Below are 22,049 nucleotides of genomic sequence, written 5' to 3' on the forward strand. Positions count from 1 at the left end.
ATGTCTGTCAATCACAATGTTTGCTTTCACCCTAGATTCTCTATGAGTTTCAACAGGCACAACCTTAAATATTCTATAGTACCTAAAAAACCCAAGAAAGTTGACGAGGACTGTATTAGCTGGATCAAGAAACACTATCCATGTGAGTATGATGCATTTAAAGCTTAGCAGTCAAGTAATATGAATGGTTTTTCCATTGTATTCATCTTGCAACACTAATTAATGTAACTTCTTCACATACACAGATGACTCAGGAATTGTGTACTGTCTGTCACGGAATGACTGTGACAGCATGGCAGATAGTTTTCAGAGGGCAGGCATTGCAGCACTAGCATACCACGCTGGGATAAATGACAGTGACCGAGAGTATGTCCAAAACAAATGGATCAACCAGGATGGTTGCCAAGTAATAGGCTTTTGATTTATTGGTTATTTACACACAAATGTTATCTGAGGCCTCAATTTTAAAACTTTGTGTGGATTCCAGAGTGAAAGTGTGCACTCAAACCTGGAAATGGAATGCACTTACAAAAGAAATCTGATTTATAAAATCTTGCGTACACACACTTGCATGCAGTTTCAGCTTTATAAATCCGTCTTCTTGAAAATGTGTGTAGTTGGAAAAACCCTACAAGCTTACCTCCCACAAATACCCATAAATTGCAACTTTGTTAAAAATATACCTTTGGATTGGTCTTCCCTATTCACGGTAAGCATGACATTTTCACACAGTTTCACAACGAGAAAATTACACTCATCTGGAGGGTGGAGATGTGTATTGGTTAATCTAGTTGAAGAGGGAGAGCCCTTTCTCCTGGGCCATGTTGTGTAGCACCTCAAATGATCTCACAGTCTGGTAGACTTTTGCTGGTTGGTATAGCATTCTTCCACCTGTTGCATCTAGACAGCGGCATTGCACATTAAGCAGGTCAGTGATTCAGCCTGAGTGTGTGAGAGAGTGCGCATCATTGTAGCTTGTGTCCTGTGCGCTATTTGGGTTAGGGAATTAAAATGAGTTGCTCATTTATATAATTAAATTGCTTTGAATTGTTGAAATTCTGACTTGGTGCCCTTATAGCAAGAGGAGTGCAGTCATTTGCTCTGATTACATTTGGAAAACCAGACATTGCTGCATACTGTGTGTTGATGGTGACCTCTTCCTTCACCATTTAAGGAGCTCTGATGTACCAATTTGCCAATTTAATTATGCCACCCAATATGACTGACATGATTGAGCTTATGGATGGGTGGGATATCTGTGACAGTCTTATCTTATTGTTTGGTGTGGTCTTGTAACAATACTTGAAATGCCATTGTGCCATAGACCGTTTTAGATCTGTCTATGGTAAAGACAGAGCCTATTTAGATCATTATATAGCCTATTATTATATTGTGAATGTGTGAAATTAGTTCACAACTGTTTGCAGCCTGCAATTACTCACAATACCAATATATATCGATTTACTATTTGTTCAGAGAGGGGATTAAAAAAAAACAACTATAGACTGCAAATAGTTAATTGGAGCAATTAATATCAATACATAGAAACAGGTTAATTAACCAGTCTACACAAATTGATAATAGAGAAACTCAAAAATGCTATTGTGCTTTAAAGTTTCTCATGTCCAAGTAGCCTATATACAGTTATTATGGAGCTGCATAATTTTATATGAAGTGTAATGAGAGTGGTGATTTGTGCATTTAGCTGTAATTCTCTATATATCCCTGGAGAGTTGCTAATTCTTTTTTTTTTTTCCCTCTTCCCCCCTTTTTTTTTCCTTTTTTTTTTTAAATATATAAATAACGGTTACACATGGCTCTAGGCGTGGGTCTTAGGTTCCATAAATACATATGCCTAATCTTGTTCCAATTATGTCTTTATAATCCCAATTTCTGCTTGGGATGTTGCGTACATGCATTCCAGATCCATTTTTGTGTGTATACAATGTTTATGGACATGGAACTTTTGTCATGCATTGCAAATGTGATTCAAGTTTACTATGTATCTAATAAGTGACATGCTAATGTAGTTAATGTGGATCTAAATTACTAATATTTGCCATCTGTTTGGTTAATTTACATCCTATATAGGTCATATGTGCCACCATTGCATTTGGCATGGGCATTGACAAGCCTGATGTACGTTATGTGATCCATGCCAGCTTACCCAAGTCAGTGGAGGGCTACTACCAAGAATCAGGCAGAGCTGGCCGGGATGGAGAAATCTCCCACTGCATTCTCTTCTATTCTTACACAGATGTAATTCGCATCAAACGACTAATAGCCAGTATGTACACCTACACTTTAGTAGGACAGTTGTACTGTTCTTGTCTTTATTTCATTAGGGTTTTTGTCCTGTATTTCAGGTGTTTCAAGCATTTGGGGCCTTCTGTATGTATAACTTTGAATAGGTATATAGAAACATTATGTATGCACAAATCATGGAAAGTGTACAGTACATGTAAGATGCTGCTCACCTTCAGAGATGACAATCAACAGGAAATTGAGCTCATAAACCTGAGAATGTCTTATCGCAATCCAGAGATATGCCTTTTTGTATTATGCGTTTTATAAGTTTTATATGTGTTAATACATAGTCAATTTTAGTGCACATATAACATATACTTACCGGCCACTTTATTGATTACACAGGTAGATGTTGACCTGCTATGGCATTACTGCCTTTGGCACCTCCACAAGCTTTTCCTTCAGCCTTGCCACCATGCCTAACGCAGCCAATACTATACAGGCCTCCCCAGAGACTAAGGCTGTAGCAAGCCCCACTGACACTGTTAATGCATGCTCAGTGCCACTGGTTCCATATGGATTCTGTTACACCTAATACCACTCTGGAATGCTGGCCTAAAACAACCAGTGCCACACAGACCTTCCCAATAACTAAGGCTATGACAAGCCCCACTGGCACCACATGCTCAGTGCCACTGGTTCCATATGGCATAGGTCAGTTGTAGGGTCATCAGCCGGGTACCACTGCACAACATTTCACTTCTTTAACTCCAGAACATCTCCTGATGGCAGAGCAGTGGCAGGGACGTCTCCCTGCCACCCCCTGCAACTAGACCTTGGGTTAGATATTACTACCCCACCACTTCTCCATTCTCCTCACCCAGAGCCAAAAGCTGCGTTCCTCTTCAACCAGGTCTTTTAGGGCCTTCTGCTGGTTTGCTCCAGTTACGTCCATATCCCTCAGGAGGCAAACAGTTGATGTTCCAAAAAAGCCACGGCATCCTACTTCTATTTGGTAGATGATGGTTCACATCACTATATCAGGGTGGAGGGCAGTCCTTATAGAGCTTGAAGGGTATCCCATTGGGGCCTGGAGCTTCTGATGATCTGGCCCTTTTTTTTTTAATTATTTATTTATTTATTTTAATTTTTTTTTTTAAACACTGGACCACATCACTATATCGGGGTGGAGACTTGTATTGGTGCTCTCACTAGCAAACTGGAGCTTTGTCAAGATCAACTTGCATTCTCCAGTCCTGGGTTAAAGGAATTATCCTTGATGGAGCTCTTGGAATGGTGCTTGTGTTGCCCCCACCTTCTCTGACAAATTGGATGTCCTGACACACTGGTGGAGGATGACCTCTGCTTATGACCTGTCTGTTCCCCTCCAGCACCTGGGCCAATCTGCTCAGGACAGATTCTCCCCTTCGGAGAGTGCAATCTTGCAGCCTGACAAGATGTGCTAGAGATTTACATTTTTTACTGCTACAGAGGGGACAGCATTCTTCCTGGTCTTACCACTGGTGCAGGTTCAGTGGGCAGGGGAGTGTGTTCTATGTTGCCCTCATCAGAAAACTAAGCCTGGCTTGTGGGATGGTCCCAGATTTGCCATGCTGATGTTTCTGCCAACAACGCCTTCATACATTGTCCAGCCACCCTGTTGTCCCTGTGCTACAGCCTTGATCTTATAGCACTCATCCTCCATCCTTTTCACCTCAGACACTACCAGTTGTTACTACCTGTTACATCCTCTCTTTCCTGCTGGCCTTGGACCACACATGTGGAGCCCCACCCAAGACCTGTTCTTCCTGTCTGGACTCTGCCGATGATCTTTGTGCTGCTGCCTGCTAATTGCCAGATAGACTTTAGCATGGATTTTCCACTTGCGGCCTGTGTGAACCTGTACATTTGCATCTCACACTGCCTGGTCAGTGGACTCCCTCAGCTCCAGCACTAGCCTGGTCTTCTCCTGCTTGTAGCCCATGCTGATTGATTGCAACAGCAGCTGTAAGATGTCCTTTCCAAAGAGACCAGTTTCAGTTTCAAGCCCAGCCACTTTTGGATGAGAGTTTGCTTTCCCATCCATCTTACTTATTGTGGATAAGGGTATTTCAATGGCCACATTATTCTGATACACCTTGAACTTTCCTGGAAGCTGGCTTTGCTCAGCTGTTGCCAGTCGTTGCATGAGCACTGTAGCTTCAGCACCGCTGGGCAGTTCTTATAGAGCTTGAAGGGTATCCCATTGGGGCCTGGAGCTTCTGATGATCTGGCCTCTTTTTTTAACGATCTATCTGACTTTGCTCCGCTTGGGGGGCAAGATGTTAAACTGAGACATGGGTAGGGCTGGACGAGGTATGTACCCTGGTGAACATAATGGCTCATTCCTTGCTGGGTCTCTACTGCCTTCTGATGTATTCTTCAAGCTTGTCCCTGGTTGTTTCTAGCTTCCCAACCGTTGCTTCCTCCAACAGCTGCCTGGCATGCGTGTAGGGATTCTTGTAGAAATTGGTGCATCCCTTCTCATTCCTCTTCCTGCGCCTTTGGATGTGCTCAGCACTCCACAGGCTGGCAAGCCTCTGCATGACATTCTTCCACAGCGCTTCGAGCCCTTCTTTCTCACCCGGTGTTGCCTACCTCCAATTATTTTGGAGATGTCCTCCCCCTTGCAGTAATCTCTCCGGTATTCCACTAAGGTACGCATTCAGTCTTTGCCATGCAATTGCCTCACTACCCTTTGGCCACTTGATTTTGTCCTTCCTAGCTGATGCCTGCTCTTCTTGGCTCTGCTCTATTGGGATATGTGGGTGTGTTTCCTTGGTGCTCACAAGATGGGTCGCTCTCCACTACAGAGTCTTCCTCCTCACCCACCTGCCTTCCCTCAGCAATGATGGGTCCATTGGCGCTGTGGTTTTCAACCTGGCTTTTGGTCCCTCTTTTCTGATTTTGACGATTTTCAGCCACACCCACATATCCCCACGCTCCTCTCATTATCCATATTCTTTCCTGTCATTTCCGTAGGATCCATCTGATTAGGCCCATCTTTCACCTTGTCTCTTGGAGGGCATATGGATTGTCTTTTCTTTGTTAGTTCATGGTAAGTAATTGGGGTCTCTCTTAGAGATTAATAGGTTATTTGTTACACCTACAGATTTATTCAATTATCTATTCAGCTAACTATGGGGCAGCAGTTTAATGCATTAAAAAAAATATGCAGAAACAGATTGGTGAGGGGAAAAACAAAAAGCATCCTCTGAGTGGCGCTTCTGCTGGTAGAAATGTCTTTTTGTGAGCGAGGTCTGAGGAGAACGGACAAACTGGTTCGAGCTGACAGGAAGGCTCGGGTAACTCAAATAACGGGAATTTGAGGTTACAGTGGGCATAGGTTCCCCAAAACTGGACAGTTGAAATTGGGGGGAAAACTCCCACCTGGTCTTTTTCCAATCTTTAACTGTCCAGTTCTGGGGAGCCTGTGCCCACTGTAGCCACAGATTCCTGTTCTAGGCTGAGTGGAACCTGATGTGATCATCTGATGTTGTAGCCCATCCACCTAAGGTTTGACGTGTTGTGTGTTCAGAGATACTTTTCTGCGCACCCCAGTTTTAAAGAGTGTTTATTTGAGTCAGCTTGAACCCATCAGAAAAAAGCAGTCTCCTGCAAATGGTGCTTCAATTCAATTATGCTGTGATGCCTTACCACCCGAAAGTATATTATTTTCATACAACAGCATGGTCTGAAGTGTGTTTTTCCTGTGTGTCATACCACAGGGTTTTGCTAATGATTACAGATTTTAATTCATTATTGTATGACATACTGTGTGGTCCTCACCACCTTTTGTAAACAAACAAATAACCTCTGGTGACAAAAAAACCCCCAACAGATTTCAGTGTTATTTCCCCCAAAAAAGTAAACCAACATTCAGAAGCCAGGTGGGAGAAAAATAAGTACACCCTTCCTACTTCCATAATCATTAAGACCATAATTAGTCAAGTATTACTAATGAAGTGCACAAGATTAGTTATTAATCAAAAAGTGTCAATACTTCTATAAAAGCAGAACTTGTAGCAGTTTGGTGTTCTGGAGCACTCAGGTGCCATTTCTGGCGACAACAGCCAATCACATTGCGTGAATGGAAACGCAACAGATTATAATCTCCTCCTAATCAGAAAGGGATAAAGGTAGGTCCCCGATCGGCACCTCCTCGTTCTTAATTTCGAACCTGAATTTATTTATCGTCATTTGCCAGAACCTTTAAGTGGTTTCCCTAAGATGTTTGCTACCATATAATTCTCTTCCATTGCTACATTCAACCCTACAGCATTGCATTTATCCATTCTGTGTTCACCTCATGTATTGTTTTTCATGTTAATTTGGCATGTTTTGTTTAGTCATTAGCTTATTATTCATTAGCAGTGCATATTCATTTATTAGTATATTTTAGTAGTTGTGATATTTACTCTTGCATATCCAGTGTTAATACAATTAATTTTTTTACAACTGTGTTTTCCTTGTGTTGATGATCAGAGGCTCTATCAGTTATCCAGAATCTCACAAATCCTTCAGATAAGTCAGTTGGCAACCTCCCTCCAATTCACGTTAATTCTAATTTATTGAACAGTCTTTTTGGATTGTTCTCACACTGCTAAGGTGAAATTCCTTAGCTGGTGCCCTGAGGTAAATGGAGGGAGGGGTCATCTGTCACACTAATACACCCACCTTAAGTTACGTGTGACCGAAACGCACTACATCATTGGTAAAAAATCACTACAGAAAGGTTATAAGGCCAGCTCCAAGCGGTTTGAAATTCACCATTCGACAGTGAGGTTTGTTTACCAATGGAGAGCCTTCAAGACAGTTGCCAATCTTCCCAGGATTGAGCATCCCAGCAAATTAAGTCTAAGGTGAGACTGTTTAAAGCTCAGAGATCCAGTGCTCTCCACTAATATTGGCACCTTTTGGTAAATATGAGCAAAGAAGGCTGTGAAATATTTTATTATTTGTTTAACCTTTTGATCTTTGGTTCAAGAAATTCACTCATGTATATCAAACAATTACGCAAACAGCACAGGTGTATCCAAAAAGAAATAATTAGTGTTCAATCAAGTATTTTGTCAAGTTTTTCGTAGGCTGGTACTCTGAGGGCTGAAGTGTTGTGGGTTCTGCACACAATAAGCCAACACAATTCATACAATTCAAACTTTGATATGCACACAATTTTCAGGACAGTGTTTCCTGATTCGGAACATGTAAAGACATTCACCTGTGGCAGAGATTAAACGCATACATAGCCAGCTTTGGTATGGCACCATTTATTAAAAGACAACTGACCACAAAAGTTAATGACTAATCGTTCGTCATTATCCATCCATCTTCTATACCGCTTAATCCTTTTCAGGGTCACGGGGAAACCTGGAGCCTATCCCAGGGAGCATCGGTCATGAGGCGGGGTACACCCTGGACAGGTTGTCAATCCATCGCAGGGCACAATCACATACACACTCACACACCCATTCATACACTACGGACACTTTGTACATGCCAATCAGCCTACCATGCATGTCTCTGGACTGGGGGAGGAAACCGGAGTACCCGGAGGAAATCCCCGCACCACGGGGAGAACGTGCAAACTCCGCACACACAGGGCCACGGTGGGACTCGAACCCCCGACCCTGGAGGTGTGACGCAAACATGCTAACCACTAAGCCACAGATGAAAAGGGAACGTACACTTGCTCCCGCTACTATGGTTCTCAGAACCTGGACCATTCCACAGCTGAGGAGTTATTGGACAAATTCAAGGTAAGCCAGAAATACATATATTTTGCAAAACATGTTGGACTCTCAAACTGCAAGAAAATTACAGCCAAAATATAAACAAGTTGTGTTCCCAATTTTAGGGTTAATTTTAGAAAACATCTAGAACTCAGCAAAGTAAGAAAATACAGGCAGAGGGCAGGGTTTCTTGAGGTACAGATACCACATACACCTCTAGTCGGTCATGGTTGAGAGAGATTACTTTTGTACAAGTCTGTACGTTGCATTTTTGGAAATTCCTACTCATTCTGCCTTTTGAAATACTTTTCAATACAGTCTGGATACTGTTTCTAAAAGAATTTTGCTCTTAACAGTTTTAATGGGGTTAGTATTTTGCATTAGAATAGGTTCAACGTGTAAGCAACTGCCAATATTGACTTTCTTTCTTTTAAATACAGGTCATGTGATTGCACAGCAGTTTGAGACATTCCTCTTCAATGAGGCCAGAGCAGCAAGCTTCAAGGACTTCAATCTCACAGAATCAAACTGTAGAGTTGACATGTTTTTGCATCAGCACATGAGCACCTCATCACCTGAAGATCAACAGAAGAAAAATGGCTGAAGATGAACTTGAAGTTTTATGGAAGAAAAAAACCATCCACAGTGTATGAGACCCTAGAAAAAGATGTAGACAGCTTTTCAGAAAAAGCTGAGAGTACGACAGGGACAAATATGGCAGAACTGATTACAAAGTCTAACACTGAGAAGACGCTGCAAGGAGAAGAGAGAGGAGCTAGATGACTTTGATAAGGAAATTGAGAGAAAGGCTTCTGAGCTACGAGAAAATATAATGCTGAGATGTATCAGTTTTGATGTTATGTAACAATTTTTATTAAATAAAATTAATATGTTAAACCTGTGTTATTGGCTGTTTTTTCTGCTGTGCAAAAATGGTATTGTTTTTTCTTTGTTTGGGTCTTAAAAAGTCTTGAATTAGATTTTACTAAGTGTGCAGCAACCCAGTGTCAGGCTGTATTCTGTCTTGAAGTTAATAAGACCAAAAATACGTGGCTTGTAATTTTACAGAGAAATAGTGTGAACATCTTTCACATGACTGGAAAATTTACAAAGTATGTAATTACCATGACCATTACATAGTGCTGATACCTGAGGCTCCTTCTATAAATGTTACGTAAACGGCTCTTTAAAAAAAGTCTCATAATGCTCATAAAAAATTTTTTGTTAAACCACACTTTTTTTTTTTTTTTAAATATATAATTATTAGGCTTATATTATGTGGACTGTCTACCATATTAGTGCCTGTGTATGAGCTGTTACTATAGAAACAATAACATTTATAAACCTATTGTTTGTGACAGCTAGGACTGTTGTATAAAATTAATCCACACCTGACTAAACTGATTCAAGTATTCAATTGTGCTGTGGTCTAATTAATAGTAAACACACACTGTCAGATAATTTATTACGATCAATTACCATGGTATTGTAATAACAATGGTTTCATAATTTCACTTCAGTGGACAAAGAAGGCAACCACCAATCCAAAGCCACTCACATAAACAACCTGCACAGCATGGTACATTTCTGTGAAAATGTGACTGAGTGTAGGAGGATCCAGCTTCTTGCATACTTCGGAGAGCACAAATTTAATACGGATTTCTGCAAGCAGCATCCAGAGGTCATCTGTGACAACTGTGCCCGACCACAGGTAAGCCCCTTAAGTCATCTAGAAAGTAGGCTGCTGTTTTATTTAATTAAGCACCCACTATTTCCCCTGATTTTAAATATAACTGGATGGGAGTCGGAGAACCAAAGGGAAAGGTTGGGATGTGTAGGAAAGTTTTCTCTATGCTTATTTTGATCATATTTCTTTCATATATCTTACTAAATATGTAGTTGGTATAAAAATGATAGTTGATGTATATGGTAAAATTGTATAAATTTTGTTCTTTTAGCAATACAGTGCAAGAAATGTGACTGAGGATGTGAAGAAGATTGTGCGGTTCATACAGGAAAATTGTGAGAAGGTCGGTGGCAAACGTGTCAGATCTTTCCAGCAAAGCAGACTCACTTTAAACATGCTGGTTGACATTTTTCTAGGTAAGTGTGTCAGCAGTTAGTGTTCTTAAGTTCAGTGAAATTACATATAATAAATGTTGACAGTAAACTCTCCACAGGCTTGAAAAGCGCCCGAATCAAGTCAGGCATGTATGGGATTGGAGCAGCGTACTCCAAACACAATGCAGAAAGGCTCTTTAAGAAACTAGTGCTGGACCACATTCTCATGGAGGACCTGTACATTACTAATAATGGACAAGCTGTGGCCTACATATCAGCTGGCCTTAAAGCCATGGACGTCCTCAGTGGCATCATGCAGGTTAGGACTTCTTTATCTTTAGGAAGTGCTCTGGAAGTAGTTGCATTATTACTAGTTTTTTTTTTTATTATTATTATTATTTTTTTGAGGCACAGGCTTTAATAAACCACATTGTTATTTTATCAACTTTTTTCTATGTAGTGCATTGCAAGTGTTTCCAGTTGTTTTTTAATGAAAGAAAAATTTAATCCAAGCAACACCGAGTTTTTTTGTTTGTTTGTTTGTTTCCATGGTCTCAATTACATTATACTAATTGGTTCCTTGGTTATTTATTTAAATCGGTTTTAATTTTTTTTTATTTTTAAACATGTTCTTATTGCAGGTGAATTTCCACGAGACTGAGAGTGCCTCTAGCATTAGAAAGCAGAAAGCCACTGTGACTAAGAGTGTCTCTAAGAGGGAGGAAATGGTGAAGAAATGTCTGGAAGAGCTTAATGAGCTGTGCAAAAAGCTTGGGAAAGTGTTTGGTCTTCATTACTACAACATCTTCTCCACAGCCACTCTAAAAAAGATTGCTGGTAAGTTTACACTGCCTCAGCACAAATTCCTCACTTTTCCATCTCTGAAACTAAAGGCTGTTTAAGACCCCTGAAGCAAACAAAATTTGTATTTTTTATTCTCTTTCAACTTTTCCATCATTTTGAGAGCTAAAGTTTGTTATAATAACATCAATAAAATTAATGTATAGCTTTATTGAGTCAGTGGAGAAACCATACCCTAAAACATGGTGTTCTACAAGCCACCCTGGAAAGCCTAAAATATGAATTAAAATAGATATTTGGTGCCAGTTTTCTCTGTTGATAACCAGAAATTACTAAATTACTTGAACATGGAGGATGGCCTTCAGTCATCTACTTTTCAGTGCTACCATTGTTTCTCCACTGTTATCTCTCGCAGTTACATTGCCTTATGTAGTTGCTAAGAGATCAAAGCTTAAACTGTTAAACTGTGATGGTCACATTGATGTTTACGATAAATGTATTATACATTTTTGTAAAATTGGGGAGGTTACAATAATGAAACAAATAATTGCATCCTTGTCAACATTTTACAGGCTTGTGGTATACTACAATTGTAAAAGAAATAAATTATTTGTGAGAGAAATGTGCGACCATGTTTAACTCCATCTCTTTATTATCCACTTCTTCTCCTCTCTGCTTGATGCAGTTACAATACAATCCCACAGCGCCCTCAGGCTGTCTCTCATTGCAACAACACGACAGAACAAGGCTGTATTGAGTTGTTTCACTGATGGAAGTGCTAAAATAAAAACTCATTTATTTATTTATTTTATATTTATTCATATATATGTTTTGTTTTTACTTGCACCAAATTTTAAATACAGCTGACTGAGAGCAACCAACATCTTTTGCCACATTCTTGGTTGGATTTCATTCTTGAACAAGTTTTATAATTCTTTGTTGTTTCAATCGACAACTCTCTTGTTGGGGCCATGTTTCCTTTCAAAAAGTCAAAGGTTTAGGTCTGTAAGCACTCTCTTAACTGCAGACTAATTTGCATTTTAGATATATGCTAGTATTTGTTTTAGAAATTCCAAATTAGAAGGTAATTCCATAATATTTTCCTCAACATTGAGTGATAATTTCCCCCCCCCTCTATTTGATTTGGGAAAAAAATATGCAGAGTTCAAGTTTCCCCTAAATTATTGCAAGTTGCCCAGGCCCTATAGCAAAGCAAAGCACCCCCACACCATCACAGTTCCACCACTATGCTTGACCGTAGGGATGTTTATTTTGTGGAATTCTGTGTTTGGTTTATGCCAGATGTAATGGGACCCCTGTCATCCAAACAGTTCCACTTTTGCCTCATCAGTCCACAGATCATTCTCCCAAACGGTTTGATTTGGGTTTTGTCAAAATTCAAATGAGCACTAATGTTCTTCTCAGTTAGCTGTGGTTTTCACCTTGCCACCCTTCCATGGATGCCATTTTGGGCCAGTGTCTTTCTGATAGTGAACAGTGACCTTTATTTATGCAAGAGAGGCCTGTAGATCCTTTGTTGTCCTTAGCTCTTTTGTGACTTGCTGGATGAGTAGTTGTTGTGCTCTTGGAGTAATTTGGGAAGGTCGGCCACTTCTGGGAAGGTTCACTATTGTGCTTTTTTCTATTTGGAGATAGTGGCTCTCACTGTGGTCCTTTGGCGTCCCAGAGCCTTTGAAAAGGCTTTGTAACCCTTCCCAGACTGGTGTATTTCAATCACCTTCTTCCTCATCATTTCTGGAATATCTTTCAATTTTGGCATAGTGTGTTACTGGGTAAGACCTTTTAACCAACTTCATGCTGTTGAAAAAGTTCTATTTAAGTGTTGATTTGATTGAACAGGGTTTGCAGTAATCAGGCCTGGTTGCATCTAGTCCAGCCGAACCCCATTATGAATGCAGTTTCATAGATTTTGGGAATTAGTAACTACAGGTGCAAATACATTTTCACACAGGCCCAGCTGAAATTGGATGACCTTTTTTGTTTCAATTAATAACTATCATTTAAAAACTGTATTTTGTGTTTACTCAGGTTGTCTTTGTTTTATCTTAGATTCTGTTTTAATTTCTGAAACAATTTAGTTTGAGGTCTACACATCAACAGAAGAAATCAGGATGTGGCAAATATTTTTTCACAGCACTGTATTTTGTCATCAGAAATATTTGTGTAGTTTCTGTTCTTGGCCACCCACTACGATGTGTGTGGAGTTTTCGAACTCCCAACTAAGATTAAGATTTCAGAAGGAGATAATTGAGACTTTGAATGTGGCGTCATGGACATGAGGAGAGGGTGAACCCTCTTTGGCAACTCACTTAGCCATCTCGTCCACCAAACAATTATGAACCTAGACAAATGCTGCCAGAATGATTGACTGAGTATGAGTGTCAAAGTTACTGAGTTACTGTAATGGAGTCAGCTGTACTTCCTGAAAAATTGTCAGTTTGAGTGCAATCACTGATTTAGATCGACCACTTCCACCCATGTCTAATGATTTACATACAGAACACACAACAAAGACAACAGGGAGGTGCAGCGCGGTGGTAAAGTATGTTCAAACAGCAAGAGGATCAGAGATAAAGAAAGTAATAGTGCGTGACCGAGACGGACTCAGTTTATCCTGCTATTTCAACATTCTTTGAAAATAAGGTTATATTAACAAGCACTTACAATACAGCCAGGGAAAACCCCACCACGGTGGCCGGAGCATTTTTCATTTTAAAGCCAGGGGGAATCCACCATGGCAGTCGGAGCCTTTTTCACAATAAAGCTGGGGGACCCACCACCAAAGCAGCCAGAGCCTTTTCACGTTCAAATTCAACTAACCGTTACTCCCAATTGCTTCCATAGAACACCAGTGAATATTTATGCAACGCATAATACATATAATATAATTATATTTATATAGTTCAATTGGGATAAATGAGATGTATCTATTTAAAAGCAGAACAAACTAATTCAAAATTATTCTTACCTCTCAGTATATATCCTGGATGAGCCCCCAGAAAACTGTTAGGAATGTGATCTTCAGGTTGAGATTTTTAAGAAAAGAGAAAGCTATAGTACACAATAAAAGAATGCACCCTCGCCCCACTACAAACTTCCTGTATCAAGCGCTTGGGAGAGTTGCCAAATGACACACAGAAACACACAAAATTCAAATGGCAAGATCTCTCTTTATTCAAAGAAAAACGGAGTATATGTATCGTGCTTGACACACAACAGAGACACTGGGTTAACTATTGATTAGCTAAGCGGAAGGGCATATTTGCATAAAACAGGAAGCATATCAGTGTAAGAGAGGAACAGCTCCATGTGGTATTCGGAAGACATAGGAATGCGCACAAATGGTATTCGTGAAGATACGTAAATGCACGCAAATGGTATTTGAGAAGACAAATGAATGCTTGCAAATGGTGAGGGGCTTTATCTGTCCGTACCTGGTTGAAACTGGTTTTGTGCAGTAGTGGAAGACTTAATAAAGGAACAGTGAGGAAAAAGTGTTAACGAGGGAACAGAGAGAGAAGAGTGTTAACCTACAGTAAACTTATCATTAAGCCTTCAGAAACCATGTCTTTGATTATTATTTCTCTCAGCTACAATTGAGGTTTATTTTAATTTCTGATTAAAATTGTAAATAAAAAATGGGATATTCTATGAAATGGATCATTTAATAAGACTGATTTTATTAGAGTGATTAATTAAATTTATAATGATGCAGCAATATTGCTGGTATGTACCTTGCATTACTAGTGCTTCCTGTTTCAACAGACAAATTTCCCCCAACATCTTGATTAGTTGTCTGCATAAAGAGTAATGGTTTTACTTTTATTTTTATTTTTTATTTATTAATTTATTTATTTATATATATTTTTTGGCTGCACAGAAACTCTGTCTGCTGACCCTGAGGTGCTATTGCAAATCGATGGTGTGACTGAGGACAAACTGGTGAAGTATGGATCTGAGCTCATTGAGCTACTGCAGAAATATTCAAAATGGCAACTGACAGGTGGGGACTTGAAAAGCTGAACAGATTGGTTATTTTAAAAGATTGGTTATCTTATGCACAATGTCACTATCTGTAGCTGTTTAGTACAGATTAGTTTAGTTTAGATCTGTATAGTTTTGTTTTATTGTGAGGCCAAGAATGTAATGCTTAGAACCCTATTGTTTTAATTAGGATTATTCTTCTTCCCCGATAAAATTGACCTTGCAGACCTTGCAAACTGTAAGTCCTACAGATATGAAACTTGGTCAGTATATAGTACTCCTTCCTGTTACACAGGAAGAGAGATGAGCCCAATGGGCCTTATAGTGGCACTGTAACTTAAAACTGTTTTAAGTTTTGGCTCATATTTCAAAAATCATAAGTGCTACAGTGAAAATTATTTTCCCTCACTTATTCCTTGCATTCTCCATAACTGGGAAAAAGCAACAAGAACCCTTCAGCTCCACCTACTTAGATTTCATTTCTAATTTGCATAATATGCTAAACCTACTTTTGAGATCTTATCCTAGGATTTTTGCCCTTTCATCACAGAATTGGTGTCAAACTATTCAGGGGAGTTTTTCCTTCAATGACTGATTCGCTACACCACAGTTTTTATGGTAAAGGGGTTGGTAAATATTGCTACGTATATGCATTTAGGATTGCGTTACAACTAACATAAAGATACAGTGTATATCAAAATTCTATACACCCCTGTTAAGTTTTTTTTTTTTTTGTGATTAAATAAATTAAATATAAATCATGTCAGAACTTTTCCTACCCTCAATATGAAATTACAACGTATAAAAATTAAGTGAAAAACAATCAAACATTATTAAATAAAAGTTACAATAACCTTGTTGCATAAGTGTGCACACCCTTTTATCATTGGGGTTGTGGCTGTGTTCAGAATGAACCAATCACATTCAATCTCATGTTCAAAAATAATTATCATACAGTTGTCATGAATTTCAATTATTCTGATTAACCCCAAATAAAGACCATCAGATTGCTGAAGTCATGGTCTGCAAAGAGCTGACAAAGCCTGTACAGGGTCTCACTGTTGAAAGAAATCAATCAGGAAAGGGGTACAAAAAAATTTCTAAAACATTATATGTACCATGGAACACCGTGAAGGCCATCATCAACAAGTGGAGAAAATGGAGCACCACAGTGACGTTACCAAGAACAGGACGTTGGCTTCCAAGAGATCAACAGCAACATTAAAGGAGCTGCAGAAATGACAAGTACTGAAGCTGAGTTCTCATGTTATACAGCTGGGATTCTTGCTCCTGTAGCAAATTCTCCTGTGTTAATTGCCCCATTCTGTTGAGTTTTGCTCTGAGGTCAACAACGTACTGGATTTAATTTTTGCTTTTAGAAGGTCAGAGAGAGAGAGAGGTATTTTGCATATTTTGTAAGCTACTAAAAATCACTAATTGGATGTGACAGATCTAGGTCAAAGGTCATCATCATTAAATAGAATAATGATGACAGGTCAAAGGGTCATCATCAACAATCATAATCAATTATAATTGTTTTGGTATGTCATCATCAAATATAATTATGTTAAATCCGGTTCCTGTGCATTCCAGACCCACACAAGTTCTTTCCTTTCACATAGGTTGTGAAACACTCATGAGTTAGGCCTAGGTCAAAAGGTTAATGTTAATTATTGTTGCATGTTCATTCCGATAGCTTTCCCACGAATATCCCCTGTTTAGTCTAACACTCATGACTCAGGTCTAGGTCAAAAGGTTCATGATAATTTTCGTTACATGTTCATTCCTATAGCTTTCCCACGAATATCCCCTGTTTAGTCTAACATTCATGACTTAGGTCTAGGTCAAAAGGTTCATGATAATTATCGTTACATGTTCATACCGATAGCTTTTCCGGGCATATCCCTTGTTTAGGTTGTTATTTGCTTTCCTGAGTTAGGCCTAGGTCAAAATGTTAATGTTAATTATTGTTGCATGTTCATTCCTATAGCTTTTACGGTGCATTCAACACACACACATACATACATAAGGCTGATGAAAAATAAGTAAATGATTACAAATGATTTTCCATACACATTCAACTAAAAATATGACTCACATGCACACACACAAATACATACATAAGGCTGATGAAAAAATAAGTAAATGATTAATAATGAATTTCCGTACACATCCAACCAAAAATACAACACGCACAAATACATACATAAAGCTGATGAAAAATAAGTAAATGATTACTAATGAATTTCCATACACATCCAACCAAAAATATGACACACACTTTTTCAAATTATTTAAAAGGAATTTAAGTATTATGTACTTAATTACCATTATTATGAACGCAAGTTTTTAAGTTGACAATCATTTTAAAAATTACGTTGCTCCAATTAGATTTTCTCCAGTAGAATACATCCTGTTAATCCAGGAAAAATTACGAACTTTAAGTTGTATAACAATAGTAACTAAAATCCAGAAACACTCTGCATCTTCTACTTTTATCCTTCTCATAGAATTATCTACAGTCCAAAGGCTGCTAATTCTGGTCAAAGAGCAAACTGACTACAGTGGAACTAGACGGCTATATGTGGGAATGACAAAAGATATATATATATATATATATATATTTTTTTAATTAGCAATACATGAAATTAGATTACACAATGTAGTTGACGTTTACATGAATAAGCAGAAATGTAATCATGGTTTTCTTTCATATAGCACAAATGAAAAGCCCTCTCTAGATGAGCAGATTTGTCAAATGAAACTTTTTCATTCTTTTCCACTGCTACGGTAAAATAAAGAGTAGATTTTCAAATTACCCTGCTAAATATAACTAGCATTAGCTATGTATAGTAGTGCAAAATAGTCTTATCAACTGTCTTAGCAGGTGTAGCCTGCTCCACGAGTCCACTATTGGTCATATCACAATCGAGGATATGTCCCAAATTCATTGCTTTAGAAAAGCCCTCTCATCTAGAGAGGACTTTTCATTTGTGCTATAGGAAAGAAAATCATGATTACATTTCTGCTTATTCGCGTAAACGTTAGCTACATTGTGTAATCTAATTTCATGTATTGCTAATTTTTTATTTATTTATTTATTTATTTTTACATTTTTTAAAATCTTTTGTCATTCACACATATAGCCATCTAGTTCCATTGTAGTCAGTTTGCTCTTTGACCAGAATTAGCAGCCTATGGATTGTGGATAGTTCTATGAGTGGGACAAAAGTAGAAGATGCAGAGTGTTTCTTTTTTGTCTATATTGCTCATTTTATTCAGTGTTTCTATGTCTATAAAATCTACAGAGATGTTTGGCATGATATTTGTATTGTAAATTACACCGGATTTTAGTTACTATTGTTATACAACTTAAAGTTAGTAATTTTTCCTGGTTTAACAGGATGTATTCTACTGGAAAACTTGTGTTCATAATTATAGCAATTAAGTACATAACACTTAAATTCCTTTTAAATAATGTGGAAAAAGTGTGTATTTTTCTGTGTGTGTGTCTGTGTGTGTCATATTTTTGGTTGGATGTGTATGGAAATTCATCAGTAATCATTTACTTATTTTTCATCAGCCTTATGTATGTGTGTGTGTGTGTGTGTGTGTGTCTGGAATGCACCAGAAAACCTATAGGAATGAACATGCAACAATAATTAACATTAACCTTTTGACCTAGGCCTAACTCAGGAAAGCAAATAACAACCTAAACACGGGATATCCCTGGAAAAGCTATCGGTATGAACATGTAACGATAATTATCATGAACCTTTTGACCTAGGCCTGACTCATGAATGTTAGCCTAAACAGGGGATATTCGTGGGAAAGCTATAGGAATGAACATGCAACAATAATTAACATTAACCTTTTGACCTAGGCCTGACTCATGAGTGTTTCACAATCTATGTGAAAGAACTTGTGTGTGTGTGTGTGTGTGTGTGTGTGTGTGTGTGTGTGTGTCTGGAAAGCATCGGAGCCGGATTTAACATAATGATATTTGATGATGACATACCAACATAATTATAATTGATTATGATTGATGATGATGACCCTTTCACCTGTCATCACTATATTTAATGATGATGATGAGGATGATGATGATGACCTTTGACCTAGACCTGTCACATCCAATTAGTGATTTTTAGTAGCTTACAAAATATACAAAGTAACTCTCTCTCTAAGGTCCCTCCTCCCATTCTTCCCTAATAACAACTAAGTCACTGCGAGGCTTGCACCCCTACAATAATTCAAACCCTCTGGAGCCTTGTAGGACCTCTTGTACTACAAATCACAAGGGCTGGAGCCACTTGTGCCAATTTCATGCATCATCATGAACGAACTTCCAAATCATATTTTTAAGCATGTGATTAAACTGTTCGACCATCCCATCTGTCTTCAGATGGTAAATGCTGGTGTGAATCGATTTAATCCCCAATAATTCGTAAAGTTTTCGAAGTGTCTGTGACATGAACGTAGTGCCCTAATCGGTCAGGATCTCTTTCCGGATCCCGACTTATGAGATAACACGGAAGCGTTCCTCCACAACGCTATGTGCTGATATGTTGCAAAAAAGCACTGATTCCGGATATCGCGGTGCATAATCCACTATGACTAACACGTGACTATCCTAACATGTACCTTTCTAATGGCCCGACGAGGTCCGTGCCAATTCTTTTGAAGGGGACCTCAATTAATGATAATGTGTAATGGAGCTTTTGGGATGGCTGCTGGATTCACCAGCTGACATTCGCGACATGTCACACACCACCTGCGAACATCACTGTGAATGTGGTGGCCAATATAAATGATACATTAGAGGGTTTAGTGTCTTATGCTGGCCCAAATGACCAGCCATGGGATTATAAGTCGCATGGAACAAAATTCCCCTACGGCTCTCTGCGACCAACACCTGGGTTGTCTCTTCCTTAGTTTGAGTATGTTGGGTCACTTGATAGGTTATATCTTTAATGATAGTGAAGTAGGGGAAGGAGAATTTAGGTTAAATGAAGTGTCACTAACCTTTGTGTTTTTGCAAAAGCAGTGAGATGTGTCGTTTTAGTGAAAATAGTATTAACTGCCGCACAGACAATATTACTTATGGTACTACCGTATTTACAGTACTATTAGTATTTTGAAGCTTTAGTATTGCAATACTATTTTAGTACCGGTATACTGTACAACCCTAGTCACTGATTGTCTGGTTGTTGGTAAACCAATTGTTTGTTTCTTTTTCAGGACATTCCAGATTGTTGTATTGGCTATGCCCAGTGCTTGTACAATTTCAGATGTACAACATCTCTGATTGGTTTTTCCTCTTTCCTAAGCTCAAAATGACTTGTTTTTCTCCCATAGACAGCTGTCTGATCTTTATGTTGGTTTATCTTTTTTAACTACAAATGCAGTCTTCACAGTTGAAATCCAGAGCTCAAACCAAGAGTAGAAATTCAGAGCTCTTAATTGTTTAAACATTTAGTCTAACAGGGCACATCTGAGCAGCAAGAAACGTGTCAGTCACGTGTTCCAATATTTTTGATCACTTGAAAAATGGGTGGGTTCAAACAAAACTTGTTTAAGACATCTAGATGTAAATATCAGGAAATAAAAAGTGAAATTCTTATATTTATTTATTTATTTATTCATTCATTCATTTTAGGTGGGGTTCTGTTGCCTCAAATTTCTAAATATTAATACACAACAGTTTCGGACACAAATCTCTAATAATTCATATACGTAAACAATTATTTTCTTTCCCGCTGCAGTTGAGGAGCAGGCTGAGGGCTCTCATTCAATTGATTATTATAACGAAGATGGAAGCATGTCTGCCTACTTCAGGAGCAGCAAAGGTCAAGGAGAAAAGAGAAAAAAAACACATTTATCAAAGAACCCCAAAAGGCGCAGGGGTTACAACAACCAGAACTCTTCTAAACGGTCAGTATTTGATTTAGATCACTTCATATACAACACTCAATCAGCTTGACAATTGTTATCACAATGCCACTGCATAACTGATCCCAGTTTTTATGCTCTTATGAAATGTGTCCAAGTTTGGGACTTTGTGACTGGAAAGCATCTCTTTACATAGAATTAGATATATTTAAAGGTTGATGAATCCAAACAACAAGTAGCTTAATTTTTCTAATGATTAATTGTTTGAAATATTGCAAGACTTAAATTTTCAAAATAATATGGAACATTTCAATTTGGATTAATTTTGCAGTGGAAACTGGTCTTCATCTAAAGGAAGAGACCTAGGTACAGATCGAGTCTCTAAACATGCTCCTTCAGCTCCAGCAAAGAGGAAACCTGGCTTCATGGCCCTGCCCCTCCCTCAGAGTGTTGAGCGTCCATTCCTCAGACCTACCTTCTCTCAAGTTGGCTGAGTCCAAAAGCACAGCATTTTCTCTTTGAGCTAAACTGTGTGTATTTTTGTAAAGTGTATATATATTCTGCTTTTTCTGCCTGTATTTCTTATTGTATATATTAAGCCCTTATTTTGTATTTAGTTTGTGTTGAACTGTATAGTTTATGGAAACAACAGATTTTTTTATTTGCTTTTATATTACTTTTAGAATTAAAGAAATTTAAAATATTCCCTGATACAAATGATTAACAAATTTAGAACTTTGATGCAATGATCAGTTCCATTTATTACCCATTACTGTTTTACACATTTTAGTGGTACAACTTCAAACTGAAATAAACTTGATTGGGATTTTATGCCATGAATCTACACAAAGTAACCAATGAACCACTGAAGACTGTGGGGGGATCAGTATAGTTTGCAAAGGATTTTTACAAATAAAAAATATATATATTCAATTCAGGTTTATTTGTATAGCACTTTTAACAGTGGACATCATCCCAAAGCTGGTTTACAGAATATATAAATTCAGAATATAGAGTATATTTAAATATAGAATATATTTTAAATGTATAAATTTGTCCCTAATGAGCAAGCCACAGGCAAGGGTGGCAAGGAAAAACTCCCTGAGACGATATGAGGAAGAAACCTTGAGAGGAACCAGACTCAAAAGGGAACCCATCCTCATCTGGGTGACATTCCTTGTATAAATGTGATAATACTACATGAACAAATAGTGCTGTTGTGTAACCAGTTTTTACATGAAGTCTGTTTTGTTGAACTTATCCACTGTTCAC

General features: G+C 38.3%; 1 protein-coding gene across 3 annotated transcripts in view; it reads left to right on the top strand.

Moving 5' to 3' along the window:
* Window positions 1–21,710, top strand: part of blm (BLM RecQ like helicase) — a 41,590-nt gene extending 19,880 nt beyond the window's left edge. For 2 of the 3 annotated variants that reach the window (XM_047154503.2, XM_017465286.3), the window contains 10 exons: window positions 36–142; window positions 246–406; window positions 2,092–2,287; window positions 9,539–9,729; window positions 9,977–10,121; window positions 10,199–10,398; window positions 10,721–10,916; window positions 14,782–14,904; window positions 20,651–20,819; window positions 21,109–21,710. In XM_047154503.2, the coding sequence (XP_047010459.1) occupies window positions 36–142; window positions 246–406; window positions 2,092–2,287; window positions 9,539–9,729; window positions 9,977–10,121; window positions 10,199–10,398; window positions 10,721–10,916; window positions 14,782–14,904; window positions 20,651–20,819; window positions 21,109–21,271 (1,651 nt within the window). In that variant the 3' untranslated portion in view covers window positions 21,272–21,710. The other variant, XM_053678014.1, reaches the window with a different exon arrangement.
* Window positions 21,711–22,049: the final 339 nt, after the last annotated feature.

Source organism: Ictalurus punctatus, chromosome 4 (assembly GCF_001660625.3).
Source record: "Ictalurus punctatus breed USDA103 chromosome 4, Coco_2.0, whole genome shotgun sequence".
In the NCBI taxonomy this organism is placed as follows: Eukaryota; Metazoa; Chordata; class Actinopteri; order Siluriformes; family Ictaluridae; genus Ictalurus; species Ictalurus punctatus.